This window comes from Emydura macquarii, unplaced genomic scaffold (genome assembly GCF_026122565.2).
Source record: "Emydura macquarii macquarii isolate MOO-44397 ecotype Brisbane River unplaced genomic scaffold, CSIRO-AGI_Emac_v2 contig_3122, whole genome shotgun sequence".
Taxonomy (NCBI): Eukaryota; Metazoa; Chordata; order Testudines; family Chelidae; genus Emydura; species Emydura macquarii.
In genome coordinates this window covers 6,093,665-6,117,165 of record NW_027133259.1, presented here as the reverse complement: position 1 = coordinate 6,117,165, position 23,501 = coordinate 6,093,665, and the positions used below count along the sequence as shown (strand labels likewise).

The window sequence follows — 23,501 nt, the reverse complement described above, 5'->3', positions numbered from 1 at the left end:
GCACAGAGACTGCTAGATACATTTCTACTAAAGTATTTTAGTTCTAGGTTGACATTCACGCTGTGCTCACAGCCAGCCCAAGGTCCATGTCTGACTTGGTGCTTAAATCACTTCTATAAACTGCTAATTTCCTTTTATATTCCTCCACCAGGAACATCAGCTCTTAAACCGTGGTTTCTCTCTAAAAACGGATTCTGTGACAATGGCATCGTGGGGCACCACGTGTTTGGCCTCTCAGCGACTCCAGGCAAACGTGCTCTGTCTGCAAGTAAAAAGTAGTTTTTCTAACTACCCGTCCTGCAAATTCAGCCTAGGATCTGACAGTCAAGTTAGGTTTCTTGTTTCTTGCACATCATCAGTAATAGAGGTTCTGGTGGCCCAATTATGACTTCAATCATGGGTGGCAGAACTGGGGAAGAGTGGGGGGCAGCAAGTATACCATCAATGGAAATATCATGGGGGGCTGATCCCCTGTGCACCATTCTTATTACGCGAGTTGTTTTGTTACGCATTCTGGGAAACAATGTTCCCTGTACACTGCAGGCGTGTGTGGCTATCTTCCACATACTGCATATGCTCAGACCACTCAGGCAGGGTGGGGCTCCACAGCTGCTCGAATTGGAGGCAAGACTGAGACCCTGAGGGGCTGGAAGGGCAACTGCGGTGTCTGGGATTGGACTAGGTAAACACTGGGGTGATGTGGCTGGGTTGGGAGCGGATACCCATGGCAAGAGGGACGAGAACCACCTGGACCCCCCTTCCCAGCCTGGAGCTGGCTTACCTCCCTCCATCAAGTCTCAGTAGCATCCCTCACTCAGCATGCAGAGCTCCCACCCTACCTTCCTCGCTTTGCCCCGACTCTCCTCACTCCCTATGCTTAGTACCTTTAGGTTTCATTATGCACCTCAGTCCCCCAGTCAAAGAGAGCTTCCACTGCCTCTGACTTCAATGAATATGTGTAACTCATTGTCTTCAGACCATGCCCCCAGTGAAACTGGGCAGTTCCTTTGTCTCCAATGGGTTTGCCAGGCTGCAACCAACTGTCTATTTAACTGGCATTTAGTAAATAAGTCCATTAATAATGCACAAGCCAGAATAGATTCCAGCTCCGTCCCTCTGCCCTGCTAGCTCTGCAGGGTGAATAGAAGCAAAAAAAGCAATACAAACGCTTTCGTTATGGAAGTTTTGAATAAAAACAGGGAGCAAATCAGATGAGTAAGAAGTTGCAATTTTTGCCCTGTCACTCAACACTAAGAGTACGTCTTCACTGACGGCAGCAAATTTGCCGCTGTCAGATCGATCTATCTGGATCGATTGAGCGGGTCTTCACTGACCACTCACTCAATCAATCCAGAAGTCAACACGTTAAAACCACCCCCTCAAGTGGTGCAGCACAATGAAGATGCCACGTAGAAGAGGAGTTACGAAGTCAACAGGAGGTATGCAAACTACTCTGCGTAGCTTGCATAACTCCCATCGATTGCCGCCGAATTTGAAGGTAAGTGTAGACCAGATCTGAGTTTATGGTGTGGCAGTCAGCACTTTTCTGAAGGCCCTTTGTGTCCATTTGCACCAGTAACTTTAGAGCCAAACTGAAACCCACCTTAATTCGATAAAATTGCTAAAAGTTGCTTTAGCTGATTTTATTTGATGGATATCCAGCTTCTGAATTACATCACAAATACAAAACAAAATGTTTGGCAAGCCTCCCTCAAAAGATGTTGCTTGTTTGGTAAATGACACAATTCTTCAGACCACATACTACCTTCAGGCCAAGTAAAGGCACTAGCAGAATGCTGTATCTGCCCTTCTTTCTTAAATAAAGGGATTATTAGATTTTTATTAGTAAGAGTCTGCTTCCGTTGAACAAAAAATCCAGTTACTTACTGCGGAAAGACAGCTCCTTTGTTCCCTGGTGATTGCACAGAATCCTAGGAAACCTGTAATCATCACAAGACCTCCTGCAAAGATCAGGATGTATGCAGACACGGCAAATGTACTAGATGCCAGGATATTCAGAGAGTCACTTTTTTCAACCAGTGTCCATGTGCCAACTGCCATCACTGCAGCACCACCCACCTGAGGAGAAGGAAATGCAGATGGTGAAGCCACACTTTGAAATACTTAACTCTGGCAGTTAGAACATGTATCTTGCTTAATCCGTTTTTTAGCTACCTGGGTAGCTCTAATAAATAATGTTATGGCAGGCATCATCAGATAGCGCTGTTACACAGTCTTCCACGTTCTTAGTGTGCAAGCAAGTTTTGACTCTTAGGAAGACATTATGCATTGGCTGCTAGTTTTCAGTTGTACAATGTTTTGTGCAGAAGCAACTTTGGGAGTGAGTAACAGGAGAGTTCGCTGTCTGCTCTGGCTTCTAATCAGAGGCAATTCTTGAAACAAAGTTGCTTCCTGGGAATTGGGCACTGGTGTTATCCTAAAATTCCTAGTCAAGAGGAGATTATCCTGCATACTGTTTGACTTATATCATTTCAGGGAAGGTGGACAGGTGTAAATAAAGTAAGTTACATTTAGTATATAACCAGATTCCACGCCATTGTTTTGTCCTCCACCGCAAAGTTGACCTGCAAAGCCTTGGATTTCTGTTACTGATTGGCAGAGGGGTGACACTTGCAGAATGGGACACTGTGTCAGGAAACGGAAACAACATCAGCACCACCGTGACGAGATTAGATGTCAGTCTATTATTTCAATTCCTTCCTTGCTAGTAACAGCAACGCAGGAACGGACGTAATTGATCAGCACCTAATGTTATTTTTATTATTAGAGATGGTCAAATAGATTCAATAATAGACTTATTCTAATAATCTAATCTTCTTTTTTCATTCTGAACCCATATCACGGTATCTGAGCACCTACCTATTGTGTATTTATGAATAAACAGACTGACTTCATTCTGCTGCTGTTCTTTGGGTCATATAGTAGTATTCAAATGACAATCAGCTCGGCCTGAGTCCCTAAATGGCCCATCCTCTCTTTGCTACAGAACCTCAATTTTTCCCCAGTAGAATACCCCCTAGCCCAAATATATGCTTCCCCCCAAATCCAACAAACAGATTAATCCCAATGATGTTTACTTACCAATCCACTAAAAGTTAAGCAGTTTGTTTTCCAAGCCCCTTAAAACTATAGAGTGCAGGTTAGACAACTGAGTGATTAAAATCATTAGAACAGTGTTTACTATGAAGTAGTACTTAGGGTGTAGTGAGAAAGAAAAGCTAACAGCTGGGAAAACTATTCCACAAAACCGTGCACTGCAGAACACATTGAAGTTCCACAAGACGTGTCTGTTGTGCAATGCAGCTCTAAGTAGCGCAGTGTTGGCTAACACTCATAAGCAACAATAGAGTATATTTTGTTTAAATGATGTCCAACTATCCACTCTCCCCACTGCAATAATATTGTCCTTCCTAGTGTATTTTAGCAGTTTGCTGTCTGACAATGCGTCTATTGTACTCCAAATGGTCAATCACAGGCAGAGAACAAGAAGGTAAAACAAACATCCTAGTTACCCTCAGCCCTCTACAATTCCCATCAGCTCTTTCTGCTCCTCTTCCCCCCTCCAACCAACTCTCCCCCATCCTCCCACCAGCACAAGTACAGATCCCACATCCACACCTTCCTTTATCTCCTTCTCCTAATGTCTGGTGACATTTGCCCTATTCCTAGCCCTCCCTCCATCTCCACTGTCTCTATCTCCTACATCCATCCTTGCCACCACTTCCACTCATCTCGTGCCACCATTCCTAAAAATCACACCCATTCTCCTCCTTCCCTGCTTCTCCTGCTACCTCTGGAACTCCCACTCCATATCCAAAAAGATCACAACAATCCACAACCACCTCATATCTCATTCCCTCCAGCTCCCAGCCCTCACAGAAACCTGGACCCCTGCATCTGACACTGCCTTCGCAGCTTCATTCTTTTATGGAGTCCTCTACATCTCCACACTCTGTCCTGGATCAGGCCATGAAGGGGGTGCTGGGCTTCTCTTCTGTTCCTTCCCACTCTTTCTCCTCTTTTGAACGGCAATGAATCCAACTCTTCTCTCCTCCTCCATGCCCATCTCTACCATATGCCCAACTCCTCCCCATCAGCATTTCTCTTGGATTTTGACTCCTGGCTCTCTGTCTTCCTCTCCTCACAGTTTCCCAAACTCAGCCTCGGTGACTTCCTCTTTCATATTGATGACCCATCTAACCACTTAGTTGCATGTTTCCTCGCCCTCATCTTTTCATTCAACCTGCAGTGCTGATTCAACTCACCCACTCACCACGGGGCTTTGTCTTGGTCCCCTTCTCTTCTTCTTCTGTATTTTCTCTCTGAATAATCTCATCTACAAACACAAATGCAGCTACAATCTCTGTGCTAATGACTCTCAGATCTCCAGACCTGTCTTCTGTCCACAATAAAATCTTGGCCTGTCTCTCTAATATCTTCTCATCAGCTCAAGCTCAACGTGAGTAAAACAGAGCTCTTAATCTTCCCCTCCAAGACCTCCTCACACTTCTTTTCTCAACAACTGTGGACACCATCCTGTCCCTCATATGGGCCCACAACCTCGGCATTATTTGCAACTGAGATCTCTCTCTAGGTCTGCATCCAGACTATGTCTAAATCTTGTAGATTCATTCTACAAAGCAGATTTAGGATATGGCCTTTCCTGTCCATCCACCCAGCTAAAACTCTTGTCCAAGCCCTTATCATCTCATATCTCGATTACTACAACATTCTTTTATCTGGCCGTGACAAATGCAATCTTGCCTCACTCATATCCATTCAGAGATGATATCCCTAGCCCACCTCACTCCTCTCTTTGCATCCCTCTTCAGCATTGCATCATAACATACTTGTCTTCATTGTCAAGGCCCTTCATGGCCTATCTCCACCTACTCATTATCAAAATGTCGATTCCTGCCTTCGATAAGCCCATGACGCCAGCCTCCATCTCCCACTTGTAAAACTTTCAAACAAGTATGTTTGTGTCTCCTTCTATGCTGCCCTTCACACTTGGGAGGAGCTCCTTGTAAACATCCACAGAACAACTTCATTATTCACCTTCAGTTCCATCCTCCAAACTCTCCTGGCAACAGAAAGCTTGACAACAGTTAGGCAGCAGTTGTGCTAAGACTAATATCATCTCATTGTTTCCTTGTACTCCCCTGTCTGCCTGTATCCATCTCCTATCTACTGTATTACACTTATGAGCTTTTAGGGGCAGGGACTGGTTTTTTGTTCTATGTTTGCTTAGTGCCTAGCATAAAAGGGTCCTGGTCCATGACTAGGGTTACTAGGTGCTAAGATAAGCACGAACAACAAATAATTAAAAACTGCAATTGTGATGAGGTCACCAATTTCTACTCTGGACAGTTATATTCTGCTTCTCTAAATTCCTTCTGCAGTTTCAACTGGACACAGTAACTGGGCCTGATTCTCCTCTCTTACCAATTTTACACTAGTTTAATTTCATGGATTTAAATGGATACAAGCAGATGACAATGGACATGTGAGGTTTCCACAGAAGAGAAGGAGCAAACGCCACCCATTGATGGAAGGAAAGGGGAGGGATCTGTGGGAAGAAAAGCACTCAGCTAGTTCCTCCTCTTCAGCCCCTCCTGGGACTGGGCTTACAATCATCAATAAGCATTTGCAGCATAGCAAAGCTGCCATGAAAATGAACTAGCCCAGGCTCAAAATCTACTTGTCTATCCTTTGCCAGATTGTGTGGAGGGATACTAATGAGAAAAATCAGTGATATTTTACTCAGCCATTCCCCAAAATAATTATGCCTCATCCAAAACAAACAAAAAACCAACCCAGGGTGACTCACTCTGATAAAGTAGAATTTTGCAAGATTGATCGATGCAGCACCGTAGCTTTGCACGTACCTTTACAGAGATTAAAAAAAAGAAACATTCCCTTCCACAAAGTGCTCACAATGTAATTAAGATAGCAGACAAAGAAAGGGCTAGGGAAAGGAGGGTCGAGGGATAAAACAAAAATAATGAGAGCCATGTGCTAGCGAGAGCAAATTTTGTGAATTCTCATAGCAGTAGATGATAGCTAGTAGATCATAGTAGCAGATAGCAGAGGAGCAATGTCTACAGTGAAGTGCAAGGCAAAGGGAGTGAGTTTTGAGCAGGAGTTCGCAAGAAGATAGGATGACTAGGGCACAGGAAGATGCTATTGTCTAGCTACCCCATGGCTATTATTCACATTTGTTTTTGTTAGTGGGATTTGGTTGAACTCAGGTGCAGCACTTTGCCAGAAGTAGAGGCTATTGGTTTTCCTGCCTCATGAAGAGGACACTTTAATTATTATTTATTATTTGTACTATTTGAGGCACCAAGCAGGGATGAGGGAGCCCATTCCGCTTGGCACTGGACATGCTTGTAACAAAAAGTTGGTCCCTTCCCCAAAGATCTTACAATCCAATTACAAAACGAGACAATAAGTAGACACAAGAATCAGACAGAGGGAAGCACAAGGGGACAGTGAGACGGATCTGAACAGCAAAATAAGCTGCAATCCTTCCTTGCCCCTCCCACGCAGCTGCCCAGCCATTCTCAAGTGTTTTGTAGGCAGCCTGGCATTGGTGGGTTTTAAGGAGAGATTTAAAGGAGAACAATGCACTTGTCGACAGAGTTAGCACATGGGATCGGGTAGGCTATACCCAGGGGTCGTGTTAGGGCACAGATTCACCTTAAATCTCAGCACATTTGAGGGACTATTCTTATTTTTGGGGTTGTTTAAAGGGAAACTTCAACATTAAACAAGGGCTGCATAAATAGATGAATTTGTAGTAAAAACTGAAGATCCTAACATTCAAAAGAAAAAAAAAAACAGATGATCTTAAACACCTTTTGGATTGTAATCTTTATTGTTAACTATTTTAATTGTTATTTATTTGCACTGCCATAACGCCTAGGAGCCCCAGCCATGGATCCACATCCCATTGTGTTAGGTGCTGTACAAACACAGACCAAAGAGAGAGCCCCACCCCAAAGAGTTTCCAGTCTAAGTATAAGGTGGGAGACAACAGGGGGCTACAACATCCTGGTGGCTGCCATCTTTCAGGAGGGAGAGCAAAGAGAGCTGTGTCTTATTCTCCCTTCTTTGCACTGTTCTGGACACCCTTCTCTCCTCCACCCCACTTTGCCCACAGGTTACAGATCACAGCTGCTGCCTTCCCCTACAAGCTGAAAATGTCTCAGCTATCGCCTGAACTAGAATCCCACCTCACTTCACCCTGAGGGCCTGATCCTCCCACTGATTTCCAGGGGAGTTGCTTGTATCCTGTGGCGGCAAAGGAAGACCTTTAGATTCTGTTAGGTAATCTCTCCCCCACCTAGGAACCCTGCGCACACTTCAACCCATGACTAGCATTCAAAATATTAACCGTTATAACTGCTATGCTAAATATAGCTCAACTCAATTTCCTGAGAGACTACTATGCAAACTCCAGCAGCGTTAGCTAAAACTGCCTCTCACACCAAGCATTCAGAGGAGATTTACCTCAGGCATTGGAAATATGATGTCGTTTTCTCTGTAAACAGCGTATCTGAGAACATTTGCCATGCTTCCCCCAGAGAAGAATTTTCCCGGTCTCAAGTCTTGTGTCTCCCGTGATCTCTTGAATGCCTCTGTGAGTAGCACGACCCCCAGATTTGCCAATGTGGTTCTTTCAGTGGGTCTCACTTTTCTGTCGGAAGTCTTAAGGACTTTTCGTTGTGTGTGTTCATGCTACAGATCTCTGCTCTATGCCTCTTGGGGGTGATGTCGTGTCAAACCTACTGAAGGTCAAAACGTAAACTTTGCCTATTTATGGCTCAGAAAAGCTTCTGTAATGATCCATAGTTTCTAAAACGCACGGACATGAAAGGGCACTGTAAGTCAAATCCTCCGCACCAGGATGAGTCGCTGGACTGGGCAGAGCGGATGAGGAAGGAGTCTTCCCATCAGGCTGTGGCATGGCTTCATGGAGATTGCTTTAGCTCAGCAGCTGAAATAGTCTACCCTCCCAATGCACTTTGCAGAAGCAAGGGGTGACGGAGTCCCACAGACGCAGTGCTCGGGAACCACTCGGGGTGAAGCCAGTCAAGACTCCAGTGCTCGGAGTGTGCTCCCTGGCGACTCCTCACTCAGCAGTGCAGCCGCCTCCTGACTCTGGCCTCGGAGCGTTCAGCACCCCTGCTCCGCCTGAGCTCCCCCTACGAGTCCCTCTGGACGGGACCCTGGGGAGCGCCTACACGCCCCCAAAGGGGCCATGCACCCCGCCTTGCAGTCGGAAGCGATTCACAGCCAGCGTGGAAATCAGAAAGGTTTATTAGTTCTCAGGATCACAGCACAGAGAGACTTTGTTAGCAGCTTAATTAGAAGTTACAGCAGCACCCAAATAGGGAGCCTCAGAGCCCATTCTCAGGGCCTGCTCACGAGCCCCCTTATGGGGGACTGAGTGGCCTTTTCAGCCATCCACCCCCCCCCCCACCCATCCCCTCGCCCCTCCCCAGTCCTTTGCCTGCTTCCTGGGCAAGGGGGCCACACCTCCTTGTCTCCGCCTGCCGCAGCCTGTTACCACCTCTTCCAGCTGGTTGACTCAAGAGGGCAAAGGGGTCTGGCTATGATCTGCATACCTGTGGCTGGGGAAGGCCTGTCCGCCCTCTAGTGGCCTCTGCAATGATCACACACCCAAGTCCCATCACCGAAATACAGGAGTAACATATGGGGAAACTGAGGCACACGCACAGCACTCGGAGAAAACTCCAAGAACATCTCCACTTTGTTACACATGGATCTGGGGATGCACAATGCGCCTAATCTTCTGGCCCCACACTCCTCCCATCCCCGCATGCCTTTGCATGATGCTGCACAAGGAGTCCCCAAGGAATAGGGCTTCACAAACTTACCCTCACCCATTGCACAATGGATCTGCATCTGGGGTTCTTTTCACCTGCTGAGCAAGGGGGTAATTTACTCTGTAGGCAACAAGTTTAAGAATTGCATTGTGATCCACTGTAGTTACTCCAGAACAGAAGGGGATGGTCCTGAACTATGTTACTGGGCCAGATCCTCAGCTGGTGTAAATTGATATAGCACCATGGACATCCATATATTCACTGAAATCAATGTGATTGTTTACATGGTTAAAGTTACGCACTTGCTTAAATACCTGACTGTGTTAGGGCCATAGTCCATTGAATATAAAGACATACATTCTACACAATGACCCAAGTAATTTAATGCAATGATTTCCATGGCAACTCTTTTTAACCTTTACGAATGCAGGCCAAAAGGGTGCACTTTTTCATTGACGGAGTAATTTTTTAAAATAAACAGTCAATCTAAAGAGAAAATAATTGGCAAGATTTAATAGGAAAATGCAAGATACTTTTGTGACACTTTGAGACAGAGGGAACCCAGTGTGAATAGAAAAGAGCTATTGATTATGTTAACACTGAAAAATCCCAGAACTTTGCCAAGCAGGCGTGGGTTGCATACGCATATCTCCAAAAGTCCCACTTCTTGGGCAATTAGGACCCCCACAACTGCTCCACACTTTCAACACTCATCCCCTCTTTTAACATTCACTTTAAGTTAAGTCTGAAAGAGTTCACTAAATCCTGAGACAGATCCAATGCTCACTGAAGTCATCAATGGGAGCCTTTCCATTGACTTCAACGAGCAACGGATCAGGCCCCACATGTCTAAGTTTTTGTTGAACGTAATGGAAATACAAGTATGTAGCAGGCTGTTTGGTATTACTTCCTAAGGGGGTCCCCAGGTATGCCTCTGTTTTTCAAGGCTCCCTTCAGAGGTCTTTGTGAAGTAACAGTACAAAACTGCTGCTATCCTAATTGCCAACTCCGACTCTTAATAAATTTAAGAAGGCCTGGATCGTCAGGTCCTGCAGGGATACTGGCATGAACTGGTATTTCAGCAGATGTTTCAATAGTGGATATTGCCAAAAGGATAAATTTTGTAGACCAGAGGGACCATGTAGTTCACCAGATGATTTAATAATGTTTTTGTGGATTAGCTATGATGGGGAAAGGTTCTTCGCTCAATCCACTTTTTTCATCATGTGCATCTGTTCCTGAAAAAGAGATTAAAACTGCCCCATAGGATAGAGTCTTCCAGTAACTGGGGACAGGAATTGAAGGAATTATGGTAAATAAATGCAAATTTTCTAGAAGCAATGACCAGAGGGAATGATGTCTGAGAATATATATGATAAGTAGACCGTAAACAAAATGTTAATGGAAGAGATATAGCAGCTTCTCCTCAGTGTGAACTAAGACCAGAGTATTAACAATTACAGTTTGGTGCCAAAGTGCTGCCTGGCTGAGAAGGAATGAATGAGGCACTTACTAACAAAAATGGGGAGGATGGGCAGGGATGAGAAAGATTTGCCTCTTCTAAGCCTTTAAGAAAGCTTTTCACTCAGTCTGGTACCTACGGCTATGCTTCAAACTGAGTCAAAATGGAACTGCAGGGGGAAGACAAAACACATGACACGATTCAATCTATGTCACTAACCATCAACCCTGCAGGACAAAACCAAATAAGCAACCAAGAAAGAGGAGTAAGACACCGGAGGCATGACTGCAGCAGGCGGAGACATACCTGAGCTACCTTTAATCTAGAAGCCTGGGTACCAAGAGCAGTGAAGCCATAGCAGCACAGACGACAGTGGGGGCTAGTGGCTCAGTTAAGTACCCTTGGTCCCAGGCAGGTTTGTACAGCCTCCACTGAAGCCCATGATGCTGCAGCTTCACTGCTATGGGTCCTCATGCTGGCTAGACTACAGCGAGCTTGGATAAATCTACTCCAGTTGCCATGCGGACATCCCCACAGATGAAGGCTCAGCCACTCCCTGTGAAACCTATGCCTCAATGAGTCTTCCTGTAAACAGTTCCCAAATACAGGGCTAACACGAGACAATCTCACAGGGCAATGCTTGCTAAGTGCAGATTACCCCGCAGTGCCTCCGCTCACCTATCTGATTGAGACATGCTGCAGCACAGAGTTCTTAAAATCAAGGGAAAGGCAATATAATGATCTTCCAAAAACAAACTTTATAATAATCAGAAGCCAATCCAGATATTCCACGGCATACACAGGATAGGCCATATTGTAAACTACACAGGGATCAACATCACTATAAAACATTAGGAAGCTTCAGAAGGTCAACAAGATCACGCAGAGAAAGAGCACTGCATGCATCCTACACCATAAACATGCCTCAAGATGCTCATTGCTCTTCTATTATATTCCTGCAATAACTATTCAACAGTACACTCAAGCTCACTCTGCTAGATATGAGGGAAAATTCTGGGCCTAACTAGAACTGCAAACTACATGGGCTGTGTCAGAATCCCAGTAGAAATGCTGCATCTGCAGTTCTGTATACCAAGACTACACATACACAGGAATTTCCCACCAGCAGCTATAGGGCAGATTTAGGACAATTCCCCTTACAAAGAAAGGATGCTCCACTTACGGTACCATCTCCACCAAAGCAGCATCCCTAGGCACTGAACCAGGGTTTGAAATATTTATCAGACACATGCTAGCTGGTTGACAAACTTACTAGCTAGCTACTAGGGCTGGAAGACATGTAGGGATGGACACTGACAAGAGTCAAAGGCAGTGCCATGGGGCAAGAAGCCATCTGTGATCCCCAAACTTTCTCAAAGAGAAGGGAGGCTGAGTTAGGTGAGGTGACAGGATGGGAGAAGCCAGAAGCTGAGATGGCCAATTTTGTTATGAGCACATGGATAGAAAGTTCTGAGACCAGTATCCAGTCAGAGCACAGGGATAAGCAGCTGGCAAACACATATGACTACGTTAATAATAATTACTTCAGGATTGTCCCTGCTGACTGAGTACTAAGGATATCCCAGGCTAATAAAGTTCTCAGATAATAAATTCTTTTGCCATTTGGCTTTAAGTTTCTTTAGCCTAAGACAAGATTATTATCTTGCAAAAAAGCAGCACCCTCAAACTGTTATTAAAATATTGTATAGAGGCATATCTACAAACAACACAAGTATATACATAAACCCAGATCCAGGCACCTGTCTGGACAGAAATATAGTGAACCCAGAAGATTATTAGTATGAAGACAAGTAAATACACATTTGGAAAGAAACCTGGAACACAACAGCTCTGCCAGGGAAGAAGTACTGCTGAATTACTTCAGTAACAATTTGTATTTTTATTGATTAGGCATCATTATAATCTCACATATGAATGCCAGTGGAAAAATCTTATTAACAATGACCACACAGACTATCCACAAAGCTAAGCTACTCCCAAACCCTTTCCTCTCCTCTCCTCTCCTCCCAATGGCATTATATTTGTTTCAGTATGGCTTGACTTTTATAAAAGGCTTTCCGGAATATTAACTACAGATTTCAAGTGCATTGCCCACAGCTAATTTTTGTGTGTGGTGTGCAACTGACGTGAAAGGGAGAAGTTATGCATTAATTCATGTAAATGAGTTAGCAAGACAATTTTAGCAATACCAAAGGTGTCAGAAAGCACAGAGATATAACCTAGATTTGAAAGATTTGCAAAAAATTAGAATGAAATGTATTCCACATTTTGTCCTATGACTCAGTTTTTACTGTAAGCTTTGGGGTAAATTGGCCAGTGACCCAAACAAGGAGATAAGTTGCACACTGAGGGTGCATTCGTCAGAAAATGAGTATCAGTAGGGCCAAAATAGTGTAAGATGCAACAAACTGGGAATCGTTTGTTTGTGCAAAATGAACGTAACTCCTTCAAGTCACTCCGAATTTGGATATGTGTACGCATGAGTGTGCACATGGGGGAAAAGAAGAGAGTTGTACGAAAATGCTGTCTGTACAAAGAGCTTTCAACATTGTCAAACCCTGGAGAGGGGCAAAATTAGGTTTAGAAAGGCAAGCTAGCTTCCACTTTTACTCTGAAGAGCTTAGCATCTCCCCACAGTAGTTTATTGACTATTATTATTATAAACTATGCTCAGGAAGGTTTTCCCAGTTGTAACATGTACAATTACAACCTGTCCAATAAAGCGATTAACAGCTAGGTCAATGGTTCCCATGCAGTGAGAACAGTGGACTGCTGATGGTACGTGGAACATTTGGTGGTGATCCTTAGAACTGCCAGGTCACATGAGTCACTGGTTCCTCCTCCTTGCTCCCATCTGCTCGTGCAAGCACCCAGGAGCTTTACTGCAACTTTTTTTTTTAAAGAGCAAATTATGCTTCACACTAATGTTAAAAATCGGGATAGATTCTGATTTCACTTACACCACTGTAAATTAAGAGTAAGCCCACGGACTTCAGTGGACTTTATTCTGGTGTAACAGAGATCAGAAACTGGCTCTTTTTTTTTTGTATTACTGCTCCATGTAAATACTGCTGCCTGTGCCACAGAGATGTTGCAAAAATGGGAATGGGAGAAGTCTACGTGACTGCGCATGGGAGGGGATGTGTCCAGCAGACAATCTCTATTAGGGTGTGGTCCAAACTGGTCCAAACTCTATTGATATGCTTCAAAAGATGTGGTCCAATACAAATAAAACTAAGAATCCCTGAGTTATGTGGATGGGACTAAAGATCTCCACTCTTTCCCATCCCTTAAAAAATGAGAACACATTCCTAATGCTGAAATAGCCATTGAGCTGAAAAGTTCAGACACATCATTTATTTGCTCTAGTGTATTGATGGAGTGCTGTTTAAGTGATTAATATATTATAATATTACTGCTAATTATTCTTACCGCACAAAGTCCTGTTAAAATCAAGGTACATACTCTATGCATTTCAAAGAGAATCCGTAAATATAATAATACGCAGTAAATCTACCACACTACACTGGCTGCTTACTCAACGATGGTCTTATCTCATAAGCAGCAGCTGCCACCATATTAGCCTTACTCAGGCATCGGCATATCAGAATAATAGTGTGTCTAACTACCCAGTTTGTACAGCAAATGGGTTTTCTAGATGCTGATGCAAGTTTTGAGGTTGTTTTGAAAATCTATCCCTTTAGAATATAGGAGATGTATACAGATACAGCATAAAAAACCAAGACTAACCCCCCCTAGTTTTCATTGTATGTACTCTTTTATTTATCAGTTATCATAAAGAAGTTTAACTACTCCATTATCATCGACCCCAAGTGTTCAAAAGTCATGAGCCAGGACCCACAAAATCATGATACTGGCTTACAAATCATGAGATTTCAAAATAAATAAATAAATAAATAAAAAGTGGGGTTCTTTTTGTATGTGTCTATTTGTTGAGGGGGCACTTGGTTCATGTTTTCAACCTATTCTTTATAACCATAAGGGCTAGAGGAACTTTCGTTTGAGGAACGGAAAAGTAACTGTGATTCTCATGCAATCTCTTGGGTCCAGCAGCTTGGGCTTTAAGAAAAAACCACCAAACGTCGCATGACTTGTGATAAAAATAGCTAGAGTTGGCAACACTGATTGGTGGAGCACAAGCGCTCAAAAGGAAAGACAGCCCTGGCAGGGGAGGTCAAATAGCTTCAGAAGCATCTTGGTGCGTAAGTAGACCATTCGCACTGCCTCACCTTCCATGGAGTGGCCAGTACAAAGAGGGATAGTCATAGCTCCGCCTACTTTTTGTCCCTCTCTACCCATCCTCACCTCCTTAGGGGAGCTATGAGCCAAGAGGCAAGGGAACAGCGAAGGAGCACACCCCCTGAGCACAGAGATTACAATTCTATTCAGCCTTTACATGGGTTATAGAAGGGGGGGGAGGGGAAGAGAAAGGCTCCTTATTCCCCGCTCATTGTGCGCCCATGTAAGGGACCAGATGACTCCATTCTAACGTGAGCCGGTTACAAATATGAGAACTGGACAAAATTATTCTATTTTTAAAATATCATTAAACACACAGCAAATATTATTCAGCCACCTCTAACACTAGCTGTCCATGTTAGCCACGCAGCAGAGCCTCACAAAAAACTACGTTTCCAGTTCTGCGACCTCACACACCCAGGTGTTTTGTTTCTTATTTGACTCCGGAGTGGTGGAAACATAGGTCTAATATAAGCATGTGGCATTTCAGCCTGATCCAAATCTCACTGAAGTCAATTGAACAGCTCACTTTAACTTCAATGGGCACTCAATTACGCTTATGGTGAATTTAGCCACATATTCTCCCTGGGCAAACCACTACACAAGATCAATGCACCACTTATGTCCCACTGTCAGCCCTTTGCACAGAGGTGAAATTTTACCCATGGAGAACTACCAGCTAACGGTAGTATGACTTTCATGAATGTCCACCATTTGGAGCTGCTTCACGAATAGCTTGTAGAAATAAAAAAGATCTTTTTTAAAAAATGCCTTCTCAGAGCCTTTCTAGATAAAAGCACCCATGAGTATTTATTTTCACTGGCGTTCACAATGGTTTTGTTTTCTGCAAATGTTCTTGCATTAAATGTTTATGAACAAAAAGGGTCACCAGCAAATGGAATCAGTTGACTTCACTGGTGAGAATTTTGTCTTGCTGCTATCTCCTAACTCTGGTAAACTGGACTCCCAGCGTGGCCTTTTATAGATATATTACAGTAAATACTGTAACTAGTGAATCTATTTTTATTCTTCCCACATAACCTAGAGCTTGTCAACATCATGGGGTGATACGCACTACAGGGGTGTGATTTCTAACACACAGTAATACGTGCCACATTAATTGATCCATGTACACCCTGCTGGTTCATACTAAAGGTTCCCTAGTGTCCTTTAACATAGTACAAACAACAGTATATTAAAATGCAGTTAGTCTGCACCCCAAGGGTCTAAACAGGCCAATTAATACGTAACACATTAGTGAGCTTTAGAAATCACATCTCCGTGGTGCGCATCACCTCACTGTGTAGACAAGTCCCCAGTGTTTTAACCACTTGTTGTACAGAATTGCCTTCCCTACACTTCTACCCATTTTTATTGCATGCCTCTGGAACTCTTCTATATCTGCTATGTCTTGTATGAGATTTAAATAGAGCATTGAAGGTTGGGACATACATTCCAGCTACTTATATTGTGACATAATATTTTCTGTGTTAGCCACAATAATCTTCTTAAAATGGTCTAATATACAATGCCCCTGTGCATGAAGACTATGTTTTCATTGAGTGGCGTGCCATTGTTTATTCCCACCCCCTCCCCCCAAGAGCTTACTACTAATTTATCTTCCATCATTGTGCAAGTATAGGAAGTTGTTTCTCATAAGTGTTATGTGCTAGGTGAAACCACATTGTGGGTTGGGTTAACACCCCATTGAGACTGATAATTGAAGGATGAGTTCACACCTAACAACTCCACCTAAGACAAAAAGGAGCATATGAGCCCACCCAGGAGCGTGCGCGGGTGTGTGTGTGTGTGTGAAAGGGAGAGAAGGGGGGGAGTGGGAAGCCCGTTTATGCACAGAGCAGAGAGATACAAAAAGGAAGCCAAGCAGTAGCCTGTGAACATAGTATAATCCTGGAAAGAGCTAGAGAACTGTTGGGGTTTTTTGGGTAAAAAGGCTTGGTGATATAAAATGAGACACTGCTCCACTTGTCCTTGGCTGCTCCTGCATTCAGAGAAGAACTTTGTACATTCCTTGTAAATAAACAAGATGGAGGAAAACACCAGATTCCATCGATTTCTGCTTCCAACTGGAGCATCCCCAAGGCTCCAAATTGTGACTAGTCACTCAGGTCAAAAAGGGGCAACATAAGGAATATTATATGGTACAGGCCTAAATTTAATTTCATCGGTCATTGTGTTACCCAATTACTTAGTTTTGTAAAAGTTTGTTTGTATGAATGACAATTTTTTTCCAGAAAACTTTGCTACCTCATGATTTACCCCATTGCAGATCATACATACAATTAAACATACAGTTCCTAGTATTTATCCCTACATTTTGATTCCTCTCTATCTTTTACCCAATTGTTTAAAAAAAAACCCACAACAGGTCTTTAATTTTTACCTGGTGGTTACCAATTTTCTAAAGAATTCTACCAAAAGCCTTTTGAAAGTCTGAATAAATCATTTGTTTATTATTTTTAGTGCATTTAAGACACTTCTAGCCATTAGTTTGTGTATTTTAATGAGGCAGAGAAGAACGATTCACGAAGAGCTGTGATGGTTTGGACCTACCAACTTTTACTCATCAACACGTTTTATAATTAATAATTTTCTCAACTTTTTTTCCTGCTACTGATTTGTAATGGCCTATACTGTTCACTGGTCTATAATGGCCAGGATGCCACTTGAGAGGCAGTGTGGTCTGGCGGTTAAGGTATTAGACTGGTACTCAGGGTCTCAGGAGTAGACCTGGGTTCTGTTTTTGCTCTGCCGCTTGCCTGTTGGGTGCCCTTGATACTTACCTCCTTTGTGAAGCATTTTGAGATCTAGGGAATGAAGAGTGCTACATAAGAGCCAAGTATCATTATTGTCACATCTTTTGAAGCTTGTTCCTCCAAGATACTGAACCCCCTCAACTCCAGCCTACATCAGTGAGAGTTGAAACAGCTCAGCACCTCATAGGACTGAGCCCTTAAAGATCGGTATAAAGTGGATTATTCTTCTGACCTCTTCCATTGTAGCTGTTTTAAATATCACATATTTTTGGTAGCAGTTGAGATGCTTCATTCTGAATTTCCTTAAGAATGTAAAGACGAACAGAATCCAGTCTTGATGATTTAATGCAATTTAATCCCCTGAGTTGTTCCATCACTTCTTTCAACTTGTAAAGAATAACCCTAGGGAAGGTACTTCCCCATCATACTGCGTTGTGAAAACCGATGCAAAGAAACCATTTAGGTTTTCTGTAATCTCTTTATTCTCTGATTGCTGCCTTTTCCCCCTGGCAGTCGAGTGAATCCACTGCCTCTCCTGCAGTCTTCTGATTACTGATGTACTTAAAAATGTCTAATTATTTGTCTTTATACCTTTTGCTGCTACTTCTGATCCAAAGTTCCTCTTGCTCCCAGTGTTACATATTCCCTGTGTGTGCTCTGTTTTACTTTATCAAGGGCTGAATTTTACATTTTTAAAACAGTACTCGCTCAGGTGCCAAGCACCACCTTTATACCTTGCTATTTATCCATACTTCCAGATGGAACACTTTTGCACAATTTTGTTTTGTTTTGTGTAATGCATAATTTCTGTGATGCTAAACCAGGCATTTTTATTTAGCTGTCACGCTGAGTTTATGGACTTTAATTTTCTAGGTTTTTCCTTTTATATTGTTGAGAACATCCTGAATTCTTTAAAATCTCCTTTACTTTTATCTACTAATGACACCGCCTCTGGCACTGTGACAGCCGACAGTCAATCAGAAAACGTAATGGCCAGATTATTCTACATTATCCTCCCCTTTTGCTCCTTCTCCTCACTGAGTCACTGCCCCAACTCAGAAAAAACATAAAATAAGTGGAAGTAAAATAAATTTACTTCCTCCAAACGAAGCCACCATTCCCAGCTGTTTATTGAAGGGAATTTCTTGTCCAGTTGAAGGAGCCGTGCAAAGCAACAGTGTGGTGCCAATGTGTATATTTTAGCAGGAGTCAGCAGCAGCCTATGAAGGTATGTCTACACACCACAAGTTGAGCTAGCTTACATCCAGCTAGTGCACGTAACAACAGCAGTAAAGACGGGCTAGCAAGTCAAGTACATACCAGGGTTTGTGCCAGATTTGTATGAGGAACTTTCATAAATGCCTTTAAGCAATGAAAAGGTGCAGAGCTAAGCAGGCCCCAAGCATAATTTTGGGGGACCCAGTACAAACTTGTAACAGGGGTCCCCTCCCATGCACATATCACAATCCCTCATCCCAGACATACAATCTCATCAGCCATGAAAAACGTTTTCCTCATGGTAACGGGGGTTGCAGCCTGGGCCGGGCCCCCCAGGGCCTCCAAACCCCGATAAAGTGTACTCTTTCCCTCCCCCCCATGTGGGGGCCCTGGAGCTAAGGCAAGTGTTTCACCTAAAATTTTGATTTAGAGCAATCACGTCTCACACTTCTCTGATCATCTGAGCTAGTACAATGTACCAAAGGCAACTAAGTGACGCACAAAACAGCATAAGATAACAACACGCACTTCTATACCACTTTACATCCAATAGCCGCAAAGCACTTTACAAAGGTGGGCATCATACCCCTATTTTGCATATGAGGAAACTAAGGCCCACAAAGGTTAAGACAAAACATTTTTATAAGCGTCCTTTGATTTTTGGGTGTCTCCATTTCTGGCTGTTCAACGTGAAACACCTACGGCCTGATTTTCAAAAGTGCCTGCAATTCCAAGTGAAGTCATTAGGAGTTGCAGGTGCTCAGCCTTTCCAAAACATCAGGCGCTCAGTGTTTCCAGCTGAAGACACAAAAATGGAGAGACCCAAAAGTAGGGGCCACTTTTGACAATGTTGGTCTAACCGATTTGCCCTACTTTGCACACAGTCAGGGGCAAAACTGAAAACAGAACCCAGATTTTTTAGGACCCATCTTCAATTCTAACCATTAGACACAGATCCTTCAGGAAGCCATTTTCGGGCAAGCAGAAGTGTGTCCGCACCACTGCCTTTAAACCAGTCAAAAGCACGCACTGGAAATACTCATTGCTATTTGAGCAAAGATGGGACATTGTGCCACATCGACAATATGTCACTATCTGAGCCCCGCCTAAAACGAAACCTGAATTTCTAATCCCTGCACGAGATGTTTAGAAACCAGCTGCAAACATGATCTGACTCTTCAGAATAGCAAATCCAAGCTGCAGGGACGTCGGCAAGTGTGGAGAGATTTTGAGGCTCATGGAATGCAGATGAATGTAGGATGACCCACACTCATAGAATACGACATTGTGTTTGCCTTACAAATCCCACAGCTATACCCCCTCCTCGCATTCTTATTCCCTCCTCATGAAGAAGCCACTAATGTAACCAAATGAACTTTTACTGTAGAAGGCAAATACTTGTGGGCAGAGTCTGTTTTCTACAGTTGCTCTGGGTTTATACTGCGGTGGCCAAACTTCGTGACCTTCTGAGCGGCAGACAACAATCTTCAGAAATTCGAGAGCCAGGGCGCACCAGCAGGGAGGGGGGTCTTGGAACTTCAGCTCCATGAGGAGGGCTTGCTGGGGCTCCGGGCTTCAGCCCCGCAGGGCATGCTCCTGCTGAAACCCTGAGCCCTGGCAGACACGTCCCACAGAGCTGAAGACCCAAGACCCCCCTCCCCGCTGGGCAGAAGCCCTTAGCTCCACCACGCTGCTGCACGGGAGAAGCCCCGAGCTCCCCCAGAGTAGATGGAGATGGGGAGAGAGAGTATGAAGGGCTCTGCGAGCTGCATTTTAACTGCAGAAGAGTCGCATGCAGCTTGCGAGCCATGGTTTGGCCACCCCTGGTATATACAGTGCCTAGCACAATGGGGTCCTGGTACATGACTGGCCCCCTATGTGCTACTGCAATAAAAACAATAATAATAATGTGTAAAGGGTTTAGATGCTGTTTACATTCTAGGTGTCTTGAATGACAAACTATTTTCCGCCTTTCTGAAAGATGGGGGTCTTCTTGTTTTCTCGAGGTTTCTTCAATTAGAAACTGGATTTGAAAGCAAAGGCCTCTTAAAGGGAGCTATGATACCATGTCCACTGACTTTAATCAAGTCTCCCGCCTCTCTTTTGTGTTAATTCAGACATCCCACATGCTGAAATCTGAACAGACTGAATGCAGCATTGTTAAAATTCCAACAAGGTTCATGATTAATCCATTTTATTTTATATTATTTTTTTTTTTTTTGAATAATTGGATACTAAATTCCTGCTCTTAAAATTCAGTGGGTGCCAAAAAAAAAAAAGTCTGAGTAATGAGACACATACACCATTTTGTGGAAAATCAATATAAAATGTATTTTAGTAGTGCTTTAAAAAGCAAATCCTATTTAAAAATGTTACCACATAGGCCATCTGTGCCAACTACTTCATAGTTTGCAATTTAAAATAAAACACTTTATAGAGATATACCTTTGAGTAACACTATAACAGCACAATTTTGTTAATGTGATGGGCCAAACCTGGGATCCTTAATCAGTGTTCACTCAGGAAAAGCTCCCGTTGATTAAAAACAGAACCTGAGACAAGACCCCAGGATTTGACCCCTTGAGGATATGAAGCTACAACTTTGCAATTATTGAAAAGCAGCTTGGTCTAATGCCGTGGTTTTCAAACTGGGGTTTAGGAGCTCTCGTCAATGGGTACACAAGAAAAATCCCGTAATGGCGGACAATGCACTTTATTTAGTAAGACTTTAATGATAGGTATGTTATGACCCCACCTCAAATGGGGGGTACACGGTAGACTACATTATTTGGAAGGGAGGATGCAGCCTAAAAAGTTTGAAAACCAATGGTCTAGTGGATAGGGCACAGGACTGGAACTCAGGAGACCTGGGTCCTATTCCAAGCTCAAATCGATCCCAGGAGTGCTCTCCGGTCGATGTAATAAATCCACCCACCGAAAAGAGTAAAGCTGCGTTTCCCGTCAACGCAGTGCAGTAAAGACACTGCAGTAAGGGAGTATTAGTAAGTCGCCGGGAGATACGGTAGCGTGCGTATCTCCCATTGATGGCAGTCGGCAGTGTAGACCAGGCCTTAGTGATTAAACTGACACAGGCACACTGAGGTGACTGGAGAGGTGAAAAAAAGACTTGCCCCAGGTCACCCAGCTGGCAAATTTCAAAGAGAAAATTTTGAGAGAGAAAAATAAAACATGCAGCAAAACTGACAGATTCCCCAGACACTGCGCTCAAAACATTTTCAGCCAACTCAGAACGTTCCCGAAGTCTTAAAAAAAAATAAAATAAAATAAAAAAGTAACAGCAGAAAAATGCTGTCCATGCTGGCTACAAAGCAGTGCTTAGTTAATATACACGAAACGGTACAGCAAAGCCCCGTACACTACTGAAATCCAGAGTTCTAGAAGGTACTGTAGGGTTGTTTTCTTGTCCCTCTAGACTTGCATCACTAGATATTTCTATTTCAGCATTCAGGTGAGACATTTAAAGGTTTACTCATCATTGCAGTAAAAAAAAAAAGAAGTTTCCTTCCATATGTACCTGAGGTTGGAATGCACTCAAAGCTATGCAGGAAGAAACAGGGATATAAACAAATGGATGTAAACACAGATTTTTAACATCAGTGGCTGTTTTTTGTGATTCTATGGAGCACCATCAAGAGAAATATTCAAAAGTGGCCTTTCATTAGAGGTGCTTTAATTTTAGGGTGCCCAACTTGAAGTGCCTTACCCTCTCCCCATCAACTAGCACAAAAGTCCCCAAACTTTGGGGGGTGCCCCCCTAAGGAGCTGTGGAAGAACGTTCAGGGGGTGCAGTGGGGCACCTGTGGGAGGCGCGCCACCTAGTCCTGCTCTGCTCCAGCTCAGGCCCCGCCTGGACTGCACTCCCGGCCGTGACCCAGGCTCCCAGCCAGAATGTGGCCACAGCCCCGTCCTCAGCCCCTGGCCCGGCTGTGGCGCTGTACCCAACTGCAGCCCAGCTGCGGGAACCGCTCACAGCCACGGCCCCAGCTCCAGTTCCAGCCTTGGCCCCCGACTGTGGCCCAGCCGTGGTTCCTCTTCCGGCCCTGCCCCAGGCCCCAGACCCGCCCGTGGCTTCGGCCCTTGCCCTAGCTCCGGCTCCAGCCCCAGCCCTCATCCTTGGCCCTGGGTGCAGCCTCACTCGCAACCCAAACTCCCGGGGGGGGGAGGGGGGGGAAAGGGGGGCAGTGAGGGGGGGTGTGGACATGGGTAAGGAGGGGTACCATGTAAAATGTTTGGGGACCACTGAACTAGCAACACAAAACTGCATTGGAATGAGAAGTCCGAGAGGATCTAGAAGAAAAAGATCAGCTGCAATGAGGACTCAAATGTCTTCCCCAATTTTGTTTCCAGAAACAGGAGGAACTGAACATGAACATCCAAACCATTTCAGTTTTCTAGCAAGCCTACGCTTCTAATACTAGAAGCTTAAATAGGATTTTCAAAAGCCTTTTCTTTCATGTGGTCTATTGGATTGCCCTTTATTAATGCACCCCCTAGTCTTCAAACTATCAGATATAATTTGCAGTTCATTAGTTTTCACACACAGCTTTTTAGCATCTTTTTCCAAAGACATTGATATGAGAACCACCAAGTGCTATTTGGAGTCAAGTAGATCAAAAGAAGACTCTAAAGCTCGAACAGCTGTTAAGATTAAATGTAACGATGTACTAAGGGATAGGGTGAACACAGGCAATATGTGAGCAGCATGAAAAGCCTCCAAGTAAGCCACAGCTAAAAGTGATTCTGAAAATAGTGAGGGAACAAGGGAAGCCCTTCATTTAACCCCAAGACTTTCAGGTCCTGTGGAATCAGGAACGATATGCTTTCCTCCACAATCCCCTTCCTTTCTCAACCACCCGTTAGGAGGCA

General features: G+C 43.9%; 1 protein-coding gene across 4 annotated transcripts in view; it reads right to left on the bottom strand.

The window, feature by feature from the left end:
- The window catches only part of TSPAN11 (tetraspanin 11), a 113,996-nt gene that overhangs the window by 76,898 nt on the left and 13,597 nt on the right, over positions 1-23,501 (bottom strand). For all 4 annotated transcript variants that reach the window (XR_010916787.1, XM_067531037.1, XM_067531038.1 and 1 more), the window contains exon 3: positions 1,888-2,079. Coding sequence is in view for 3 of the 4 variants with exons in the window: in XM_067531037.1 (XP_067387138.1) it covers positions 1,888-2,079 (192 nt within the window). In the remaining variant the exon portion in view is untranslated. The remainder of the gene's footprint in view (positions 1-1,887; positions 2,080-23,501) is intronic.